Source organism: Bison bison, unplaced genomic scaffold (genome assembly GCF_000754665.1).
Source record: "Bison bison bison isolate TAMUID 2011002044 unplaced genomic scaffold, Bison_UMD1.0 scf7180017864374, whole genome shotgun sequence".
NCBI classification, from domain to species: domain Eukaryota; kingdom Metazoa; phylum Chordata; class Mammalia; order Artiodactyla; family Bovidae; genus Bison; species Bison bison.
Genome location: NW_011494946.1, coordinates 3225401 through 3237191, shown reverse-complemented (window position 1 = coordinate 3237191; position 11791 = coordinate 3225401). Strand labels below are relative to the sequence as shown.

At 45.4% G+C, this 11791-nt stretch overlaps 1 protein-coding gene across 1 annotated transcript in view; it reads right to left on the bottom strand.

The window, feature by feature from the left end:
• Positions 1-11791, bottom strand: part of TBC1D5 (TBC1 domain family, member 5) — a 540661-nt gene that overhangs the window by 270922 nt on the left and 257948 nt on the right. The window contains exons 6-9 of the mRNA XM_010856750.1: positions 6600-6708; positions 5048-5137; positions 4878-4952; positions 3741-3808 (exon numbers count right to left, since the gene is read on the bottom strand). Coding sequence (XP_010855052.1) covers positions 3741-3808; positions 4878-4952; positions 5048-5137; positions 6600-6708 — 342 coding nt within the window. The remainder of the gene's footprint in view (positions 1-3740; positions 3809-4877; positions 4953-5047; positions 5138-6599; positions 6709-11791) is intronic.

Below are 11791 nucleotides of genomic sequence, written 5' to 3'. Positions count from 1 at the left end.
ACCTGCAGTCCACGTCGTTCACACCCACTGCCCTGTGGGGCCGTGCCCACAGCCTCTGTCCCCGCCCGCAGCACAGCAGCCACCCTCTCCCAGGTCCCACACTCCCGACACACCCTCCAGGCGCCCCAGCCCTCCTCCCGGGTCTGCACTCCCCTCAGCTCCTCCAGGCGCCCCAGCCCTCCTCCAGGGTCCCATGCTCCCCTCAGCTCCTCCAGGCGCCCCAGCCCTCCTCCAGGGTCCCACGCTCCCCTCAGCTCCTCCAGGCGCCCCAGCCCTCCTCCAGGGTCTGCACTCCCCTCAGCTCCTCCAGGCGCCCCAGCCCTCCTTCAGGGTCCCACGCTCCCCTCAGCTCCTCCAGGCGCCCCAGCCCTCCTTCAGGGTCCCATGCTCCCCTCAGCTCCTCCAGGCGCCCCAGCCCTCCTCCAGGGTCTGCACTCCCCTCAGCTCCTTCAGGCGCCCCAGCCCTCCTTCAGGGTCCCACGCTCCCCTCAGCTCCTCCAGGCGCCCCAGCCCTCCTTCAGGGTCCCATGCTCCCCTCAGCTCCTCCAGGCGCCCCAGCCCTCCTCCAGGGTCTGCACTCCCCTCAGCTCCTCCAGGCGCCCCAGCCCTCCTTCAGGGTCCCACGCTCCCCTCAGCTCCTCCAGGCGCCCCAGCCCTCCTTCAGGGTCCCATGCTCCCCTCAGCTCCTCCAGGCGCCCCAGCACTCCTCCAGGGTCCCACGCTCCCCTCAGCTCCTCCAGGCGCCCCAGCCCTCCTCCAGGGTCTGCACTCCCCTCAGCTCCTCCAGGCGCCCCAGCCCTCCTCCAGGGTCCCACGCTCCCCTCAGCTCCCTCAAGTCTCCCCACTGCAGGTGGGGTCAAACCCAAACTCCTAGCCGTGGTTGGCGGAACAGCCCACCAGACATCCCTACCGCCACCTCCACCCCCAGCAGGCCTGCTGACCCTCAGCTCACTCTCACTGAAGACTTGGCATCAGCTGCTCTCTCAGCCTGGAAGGTTCCTCCTCCAGATCACCACGTTGCTGGCTTCGTAACATGTTTCAGCTCAAAGAGGACCTTCTCAGAGATGCCCTTTCTGACGCCTCTCCTAAAACAGCCACCTGCCTGGCTGTGTTTAAGATTATCGGTTTTGATTTCTTCACAGCAGTCACTGCCCTCTTCCATGACTCTCTGTATCTACACGGGCTTATGTCTCACTCCCCAGCGCCCCGCACTAAAATGTACATCCCACGACAACAGGAAACTCGTCTGTCTTCCCCACCACTCTGATCTCCCGTGCAGTGGACGGTTCTGAAGCACAGGAGACAGACAGTCAGTCGAAACCCCCCAGCTCTCTCACAGCCTGGTGGGCAGTCAGGGGGCCGCGCTGCTCCCGCCCGCCGCCCACTGCAGTATGAGCTGCAGTTCAGACTGGGCTGAAAACCATGGATTTGGGATCATGAAGTGCCTTCTAAAGGCATCCCAGGTACTGCAGCGTCAAGATTCCGCCTGCCCATGCAGAAGGCGCAAGAGACACACGCTCAATCCCTGGAGTAGCAAACAGCAACCCACTCCAGTATTTTTGCCTGGAAAATTCCATGGGAAAGGAGCCTGGGGAGCCACAGTCCATGGGGTCAAAAAGAGTCAGACACGACTGAGCGCACACAGCGCCTTCTACAGAGGGAATGCAGCCTGAAAGATTAACAGTAAGATTACTCAAGCTATTCAGCTTTTATGATTAGCAGTTTGGTGGCTTTAAAAAAAGACTGACAGCCTTACCCTACAAGCTAAGTTACTTGCCACAGAATTTACAGAGAGATGGCTAGGAGACTTCCTCAAAATGTGAGGCGAGACATGGGAGAGACTTCTGGGGAAGGAGGTATGAACCTCCCCCACCCAGAGGGCTTCTCTGCATCTGGGCTTTGTAACCTGAATTAAAATGCAGCAGTGGAGACAAATTATAAGGAAAACAATTGTCATGTATGTGTGTTATACACACAGACACACATACGTTTCTGTAAGAAAAACACACAGAATATAGCTTTTGAGAAATAACATTTCCCACATAGCAAAGCAGAAATGTTTGATCTAAGGAACAAAATGCTGAAGGGGCTCACATCCCACTTATCGCTTGGTTTTGTGTCCACCCTTGTCTCCCCTTCTCTTCTGCTCCCACTCCCGTCAGCAATCTGGCCTGGGTGTCCCGGTGTGGGACCCTGTCCAGTGCCGCGTGCCCCCACTTCCATTTGACAACAGCGGAGACACTCACACTCTTCTTACTGGCTACTTCAAACGTAAGCTATCAAGTTTTCTAAGATAACTGCCTAGCATTTAAAAGAGAGACATCGCTACTGCTTGGTAAACTACATATACTGTGCATTTTGCTTTCATGAACCCTGTTTTCTCACCACTGATTACCCAGCTAGTTACTAAAGCGATGGGTGAGGAAATTTATCCTTTTGTTTTATCCAACAAATAGTTATTGAGGGCCTCCTGTGAACCAAAACAACGGCACTCTGCCTTCTGAAACCACTGGCGAGAGACCAGCACCACGGCCTGACTCAGGAGGGTAACGGCCCCGAAACTGCTTGCCCCTGGTCCTGACCAGGCTCACCCAAGTGCTCACACTTCCCACCCCAACTCGCCACCACGGCCGGTTATCAGTGGTGCTGCTGCTCTCTGAACCTATGGCCCCTCTGAAGTATTTCCATTTTAAAGCAGAAAATCTCATTTGTTAAATGGGTAGTATGCCCTTAATGCAAGTCCACGTCGTCTGATCATTCTGTCTGGGGCCTGGAGAGAAGAGCAGTGTCGGAGCCAGGGCCCTGCCTGTGCGCCCGGCGGAGCAGGACTTGAACCGGAGTCGGGCAGACAGGCAGAGGCGCGGGGGGCTGGAAGGTGGCCCTGGAGGTACGGGCTCGCACACACCGGGCTCATCCCAGACCCTGGTGAGGGGGGGAGCTCGGCTGATACTGACACAGCTTAAAATGGAGACACATCTAATTTACTACACTAACAACATGTGAATCTGTAACTATGCCATGAGGTGGTCAGTCTTATCTCTGTTTTGCAGAAATGAACATCTAAGGGAGAAAGACCTTTGCTGAAATTACTTTGTCCAGGACTAGGACTAGAGCATACCTGGCTAGAACTTACCCCAGGCTCACCCACACAAATTCCATGTGCTCATCACATGACCCCCAAAAAAGTAAGGTCCAATACATAAAAGTTATAGAAATTAACTATATGCTAGATAAAGAGCCACTTCATATACTGAATATTGAGATTTGGAGTTGTTTGCAAACTTGAATGGTGTCAAAAGGAACAGAAGTAAAAGGGGGTAAAAATATACCTGTCATTTAAACAGTAATTTGATTAGAAAGGGATTCAAAGGTGTAAAGCAAAAGATAATTTTTTTCTAGCAAAACCAGTATTAAGACTACAAAATATAACCTTAGTTAGAAGCACATGACTTCAAGCAAGTGTTGGAAACTGAAAAACTGATTTAAACATTTAAGTATTTATATATTATTTTAGTATTACCAATATTATAAATGTGATATTTTGACAAAGGGAACACAAAAGTCTATAATTTAAGAATAAAAAGTAACTATTATCATCAACATTTGGCCACAATAACTATTAACACAAGTAAAATACTACATTCAACTAAGGCTCCTCTACAGATTGTATAGTTTGCTAAAATTTCAGAGGTAACACCAGTCTGAATCACTGAAGGTAACTTGTAAATAGTTCTACATACGTTCTTTTGACGTCCTGTTCAATCATTGACCGAAGTTCTTTATCCTGGAAGAATTTGTTCCAAAGACTCTGAAATAAGGAAAGCAATTTATTTAAAACAATATTGCACCTTTGCTTGACTTTTATGATCTCAATCTAATGATTCAAATAATTAAAATTTATCCTTCTCTGAGTTATGATTTCACATTGCAGATAGAAAACCTGGAACTGGAAAGTGTTTTATTAAAATCTAGTCTAATCTCAGAGACACATAATCATTCTAACATTAGTTTTTCCAGTGATATTACTGTGCATATTTAAATTTTTCTACTATCTACTTAAAGTGAATGATACTTTTACTGCTAGACATCTGCTGCTACCCTTAAACAACAAAGAGGTCACCTGAACTAGAGGAGGACCACAGGCCAGCGGGTCCACTGGAACCTGACCTGAACTGCCAACACAGAAAGCTATGTAAGGTTTTCTACAGAGCTTTGGTTTCATAATCGCATAGATTTTTATCTATTTCTTAAAATATGAACTTTCAAGTTTTAAAAATTGCTTAATATTCACAGACTATATTATAATAATTACACATACGAGGAAAAAGAAATGTTAATTTTATACAGAAAATGTGAAACAAAAAAACGTCCTTCAGCACAGAAACAGGAACTGGAGAAGCGACCCAGTGCCGCTGAGGGCTAACACGGCTCGTCCTCACCGGGACCTGAGGGAGGAGGGCCTCATCTTTTTCATGATCTTAAACCCTGTTCGAGGGTCACCGCTCAGCTATCTCCTTCCGGAGAGCTGTCCTCGCGGGTGCGGCCTTCTCACTCCTGAGAGAGGGAGGCTCTGTGCACGGCGGCCTCTCCGGCCCCGCCGTGCCCTCCTCTCGGTTCTCGTCTCGCTGACCCTGAGCGCTCACAGCCCCAGGGCCTCCCCTCCACCGTGCCCGTGTCCGGAAGCAGCCCACGGCTGCCCCCAGCGCTGCCAGCACACAGCAGGGAGTAGCTCCCACCCGGCTTTAGGTGGACTGACACGGGGTGAAAGCGTCATGCTACCGGTGTAGACTGACACTGCCTCCATGCTGACTGATAATGAGACACAAGCAGCTCTGGTGGGCAAGAGCGGCCGAGGCGCGAATAAACACCAACTTTACCCCTTCGTCCTGGGAAAGGGGGTTATTGATCATCAGGTCTTGCTGGCCAACAGCCTTCCTAGGGTTTGTGATGTGCTGGAAAGAAAGAAAACACACACGCAAAGGTCAGAGGCCGCTGGCCTTCAAAGCCTAATTAAGAAAACAGTTACGTTACTTAAAGCACAACTTACTATTTCTTTAACGCTGCTATACCATGCTCTTAGTTCTTTAATTTTACTTATCCACTGACTTTTATCTTGAGGAAGAACACAAAGAAAAAGCTGTCAAAAAAAAAAAAAAAACAGGAAAACTTTTATGAAAATCCTAAGAAAACATGAAACTACGCCAAAGGGCATCACTTGAAAACTGAAGACGATGCATTCGTGGTGCTGCACACTCATCACCCTTCCAGCTCGCACTTGTATGTGGGGTGTGTAAGACATATATCAACCTGGACAATCGCAAAAGTGCACAAAGGCCAGGGAGCAAGATTCTAAAAGATACACCACAAGATGGAATCTATCTCCTCTCCAGAGTTACAGTAAAAGTGAACAAGGAAAATTCATGAAGGTTCAAGTTCACTCTGTTCTACTTTCTTATATTTAGGGGGGTGATAGAACGCATTAACAAGCACAAGGTCCAATTTGTAGCATCAAGGTTTCCAAGATCTGTCTTCAAACAAGCAGGTAATGGACAGAGAGGAACAATTTGAGGACAAGCCTGAGCAGTGAAGTCATTCCTTTTACAGCAGAAAATGCAATTTACAACTAGCAAGCAGTTTACAAAATTAACAAGCATTCTCAAAAAGACAAATTTGATTTAATTTAGTTTAATAAAACATTAAAATAAATCTGGATTTGAGTTTATTTTTAGCAAAGGAAGGAGACTCAAAAAGTTAAACAACATGGAGCCAGGGGGTGGGGGTGGCAAAGCCTCCTGTATAAACATCCAAGCAGCACGACCCTGCCTTCACTGCCAGCACTGAACAGAAGAAAAATGCACTTTAATTATTAAACCTAAATTATTAAATTTCAAACTGTCTAATACATTATGTGTTCCTTGCTGTCTTCACTTGCCGGCTCGTCTGCTCAATTTATGCAGATGAACCCCAAACAACTTTCAAGAGAAGTCGTTTAAAAAGTGAGTCTCAATCTAAACTGATTCATTCTGAAAGAACAAAAGGGGACAGATTTCTAAGCCCTGAGAGACACTGAAGGTCATCATTACCCAGGGGCTCACCAATGGCCTTCCCTTGAAGGAAACTGACCTAATTCCTCTCCACTTCTCGTCCTCGCTGCCCTTCACTGTGTCTCCAGTACAGAAAGTATGAAAGTACCTTTCCTGTCTGCTATTCGTGAAGAAACAAAGGTGGCTGACTGCATGACAGCACCCGATATAACAGGAACCTGAGAACAGTCGCCCACCACCCCCTGCCCAGCGCCAAGGATTTCTGCAAATGCCTCAGGGGACCCAGAAGGCTTTGCTTGAGTTCCGCACCATCAAATGGGATGAAAAGACCGGTATTTCAAATGACTCCTGTACCATCGCCAGCTATCCAGGACTAAGGCGCTTGCTCCAACCTTATAAGCAAATGTCCTATGAAAGATAAACCTAGATGCCAAAGCCTCGCGAGTGAAGCCTCTTGGAAAATTCAGTGATCCCCCGCACGGTGATCTTCCAGGGCATCAGGTAATGTGTTGATAGACTGCAGCCGCAAACTGTAAATAAATATTTTCTTCTTACCTTCCAGCAAATGCTGCGGAACCTGCTGCTTCTCAGCTGCCCATTAATCCCCTTCTGCCTTATTGTTGCCAAGTAATTGTTGTTTACAAATAGTTCTTCCCATTCTTTCCTAGATGCAAGAAACCAAAGTGTGGGGATCCTTTTGTTAAAATCCTTCTGCTTGGAGAGGAGTGCTACAGGAATTTAATTTTAAATAAGTCTCAGAGATGCAACTTTTAAAATATATATATTTAGTTGTCTGTTTCTGAATGCATGGCTGTCTTTTTGGACAGAGTTCTCCTGTAGATTTAATGAATATGTAGATCGCTATAATTATGCCAGCTACTGAAATTCATAATGTCTATGGAGGCTATTCCACTGCCTTTTAAATGCTGGTAGTGCAGTTCAGTGAATCAACAAGAAAAAAAAGGAATATTAATACAAATATATGACTGCTTTAGACACTAGCAAAGATATACCTGCTTCAAAAATACACAACCGAGATTTGGATCATGGATTGATCATATTGGCTTCTCACCTGAAAGATCTCATGAAATCAACTCACTTCTCTTTCACGTAAGGCTGGGCAGTTAACAGAATAGAAGACTATTTCCTTTAATTTTTAGTACTATTTACTATTGAAATCTTTGCAACTTCTTTCTACACGAACAGTTTTAAAATTTTAACAGGTGCAGGCAAATGTGAAAAAAAATCAAAAAAACTGAAAAGCCTCACTGTGAAAACTGTGAAAGGCAAGCTTGAGTACCTTGCCGTACCTACGGCTGAGGAGACAAACAACTGAAGTACGCCTCCCAGGCACGCAGACACCAGGGGCTCAACACCTGTGCCTCATTAATATACAAGCAAATCTGCTCTACTGGGAAACAATTGGAAATTAATTGTCCCAAACCAGTTACTGAGTTTGAATAAAGGAAGCAGACCTACATTCTCTGCATCTTGTACCAAACTAAACATCAAGAATCATTTGTCAACAGTTGAGGCTACTTAGTGGAGCTTTATGAAATTTCCCTCAGATTCCGTAGTGCCACAATAAACTGATAATGTAAAATTTATTATCAAAGCTGAAAGCCTGGCACTCTTCAGAAAGACGAACTCGAGAGGAAGCCGCAAAACCTCTCGATCGTCCTCCGTGTCACGCGCGTGGTTGTCCCTGGCCAGGCCCGACTCGTGTTCGGAAAGAAAAGCCGTACACGAGGAGACCTCAGATTCTGCATCCCAACCAGCAGCACGCCTAGTGCGCTGACCCCTGACTGCGGAGCAAGCTGCGTCTTCCACACCCAGCCTTCCAGGAGAGTGGCCGAGGCAATGGCAGTCCCTCATGCCCTCAGCAGAGAACCTCAGCCCTTCCCCACAGCCCTGCACTGGGAGAAATAAATTCCTACCACCATTCCATGGAAATGTCTTATTTCCATCATCCTAGTCAAAGAAGAAAATAAATTTCATTTAGAGTTTTACTTCCTTCTGTATCATTAGCGAAACAGAAAATTTTTCATGATTTGGGGCCATTTTATTTATTCTTTTTTAAAATGTCCTTTCTTGCCCTTTGCCCATTTAAGCAGTATAGGCTACTGGCCAAGAGGACAGGCATCAGAGCCACGCTTCTGCAACAGAAAGAAAGTCATCCATTCAGAAACTACATAACTTACTAGGTGTGTAAGCACGCTGAAATTCACTTAACCTGTGACTCTGCTGCCTCATCTATAAAATGGAGTAATAATAATAGCATCTACCTCAAATAATTACTATGAGGATTAAAATACATGAAAAATCCTTAAAAGGGCACCCAGCATATCATAACATCTAAAAATCTAATATTGTTGTCAATAATAATACTGCTTTTACTTGGACTTATTGGTCCAAGAGAGAAGTTTTCATTCATTAAAGACATTGCTGTCTGCATGTATGTGTATTTTTAATGTAATTATTTTGATTTTCAAACCACTGAAACTTTTCATATATAATTTAAACCTAACATTTATTTCCTCTTGATTCTCTTTACATTGTTTTCATGCTTCAGTTCAGTTCAGTTCAGTCACTCAGTCATGTCCGACCCTTTGCAACCCCACGAACTGCAGCACGCCAGGCCTCCCTGTCCATCACCAACTCCCAGAGTCTACCCAAACCCATGTCCATCAAGTCGTGATGCCATCCAGCCATCTCATCCTCTGTCATCCCCTTCTCCTCCTGCCCCAAGTCCCTCCCAGCATCAGAGTCTTTTCCAATGAGTCAACTCTTCGCATGAGGTGGCCAAAGTTAATTCTTAGCCACTTCAAGTTCACAGAAATCAGTTCTTGGGGTTTTTTGAAAATTACTTTAGTTCATTTGTATTATCTATGATATTTTAAATATACTCTCCATTTCCCATTAGTTTCACATATATCACCCACATCTCAGTGTTCAAATTTTGCTTTTAGTTTTAGTCAAAAATGAGAAAAAAATGAACAAAGAACAATATAGGCGTACATCTCAGAAAATGTGCTTCTATTTCAATAGCTTGTAGTCTATGAAGAGAAAACACAGATTTCAAACGGAATAATTTGTCTGAGACCATGCAGCTCCGTGGCCTGACAGCAACAGTGCTTTTCAGATCAGAGAGGGAACCTGTGAGGCAATGGCTCCCCCAGACTCTCCCAAAGCAGCCCCTGCGCACAGGCACCAGCACACCGTGAAAGCAGACACAGCTGGCTAGACCCACTGCCATCTCGTCAGGTTCGGCAGCCTTCTAAGGTCAGGCTACACAGCACTTATGTAATGAAGGATAATTATTTGTTAGCTCAATAAGACCTGTGCCTTGATTACAGTGCTGGTAAAGAAAAAAGGAGACTGAGGCATGTGAAATGGAAACATTCTCTCTGAAATTCACAATTATTTAAATTTATTCAGAGGTACTTGTAGTTCTAATTAAGACACAAATCTCAAACTGATGGAGAGCTCTGACAACAGAGGCACATAAAGACCACAAAATAATCTATTAATTGTCTTTCTCTTCTATGGGACGGTGTTTCGTTAATAAACTGTGACACACAGTAAACAAAACAAACATTTATTCAGTGCCTACTGTGTACTCAGCACTTAGAGGTTTTTTTTTTTTAAAGCATTCAGTTAAGGGAGCAAATGGATGTGAAAACCAATAATCATGTGATTAAGGCAAAGCACTCTGGCAGTTCAGAGGAGGAAGAAATAATTTTATATCGAAAAAACTCAGTGTAAAACACGGTAAGTAGCATCCCCACAGGCACTGAAATGTCACCCAAAAACTGAGCTGCCAGAGGTTGAATAGTGTATAAAGGACAAAATGTGGGAAAGCTGAGCCCGTTGAGGGGATCTGGACCAAAAGAAAAGTTCTTTCCAATCACAAATACAAATGGTGGCCAACAATCCTGAACCTGGGAAAAGAATATTAAGTACTGAGGAGCTGGCGGTGGAACGTTTCCGTTTAATTAACGAGAGTAAAGAAGAGATAGTTGTTAACTTTGTCTTACATAAACCTGTACAGTCTGTCGTAGCAAAAATCAAGCAATGATGCTCTCAAAATGCAAAAAAAAAAATCCATTCATGTTATGATGTGTTATATTTTGGGTAAATCACTTTTAACCTTTCCAACGATCCTCCTGAGTATTTTTAACCCCTCTTTATGAATGACAAAACTGAGTCTCAGAAAAAGTAAATTGTCATGAGAGAGAAAGAGTGAGAATACGGGACAGACCGTCCTGAATGACGGGGCTGACAACGGCAAGGGAAGCATGGCTCTCCACACATCAGAAGACAAAAACGGCCCCTAAGAGGGCAGGACAGGGATGTGTCTTGTATTTCCTTCCTTACAGTTTTAGGTCTGAACATGAAGTCCAAAAGTATAGAGATATGTTTTCACGAGTTGGACTGAGAAGGTAAGTCAACAGATGCTGAGTGGTTAAGAACACAGGGGATGTTCAGGTGCCAATTGGCTCAGATGGAACAGATTATAGAGACCAGGCCCTCGAAACCTCGCATAAACATGCCCTGGCGCCACCTAGCGGCCTTGCCTCTGCAGTGCAGGCACCGGGTCCCTGAAACCACGTTCAGTGGCTCACTCTCAAGAGTCTTCTCCAGCACCACAGTTCTAAAGCATCAATTCAGTGCTCAGCCTTCCTTATGGTCCAGCTCTCACATCCATATGTGACTACTGGAGAAACCGCAGCTTTGACTAGATGGACCTGTGTCAGCAAAGTAACGTCTCTGCTTTTTAATATGCTGTCTAGGTTTGTTATAGCTTTCCTTCGAAGGAGCAAGCGTCTTTTAATTTCATTGCTGCAGTCAACGTCTGCAGTGATTTTGGAGCCCAAGAAAATAAAATCTCATATACTTCCCAAGATATGCACATAAATTGAGTATGAAACTGGTTAGCACCTTCTACATTTAACTGTTTAAATATTTTTGTAACCTGAAGCTTGCATAAATGACATGACAATTTTGAAATGAAAAAATTTCTGAATTGCTTTTCCAAATGAGGATACACAGAAAAAAAACTCTACTGTATACTTTACATAATGGTTTTACCCCATTTTTTGGCCTTCATTAGACAAGGAATAATGTCTCTATGGAGCTAACACAAGAAACCCCGGCACCTACAGTAACTGAGGAGAGGTCACAGGCTGCCCACAGCCTAGTACTGAGGGCCTCCAGTCACTTGGTTAAGAGGCACAACTTGGGCTCTTGCAGATAATGAAGCTGCTGAGTGGAACAGAGAAGGGCTGCCACCACAGGAAAGGCTGAGACGTCGCTGCAGAGAAGGGGCAGTTGGGATCAGGGGAGGGTGGCACAGGAGCTCTCAGCGGTGGGCAGTCAGCCAAGGCCATCTCGTCTCTGAGGTCTGACCAGAGTAAGAGCAGGACTAAAGGCCAGGCCAAGGAAAGGTGATCTTTAAACTGGATAAGATCAGAATTAGATGGGAAGAATATCTAAAGGTGTGGAACCACAGGAAGAAAACTGCACCTGATGTGAAATGGTTTAAATAACTCAGAGATGCAGATGACACTACCCTTATGGCAGAAAGTGAAGAGGAACTAAAAAGCTTCTTGATGAAAGTGAAAGTGGAGAGCGAAAAAGTTGGCTTAAAGCTCAACATTCAGAAAATGAAGATCATGGCATCCAGTCCCATCACTTCATGGGAAATAGATGGGGAAACAGTGTCAGACTTTATTTTTTGGGGCTCC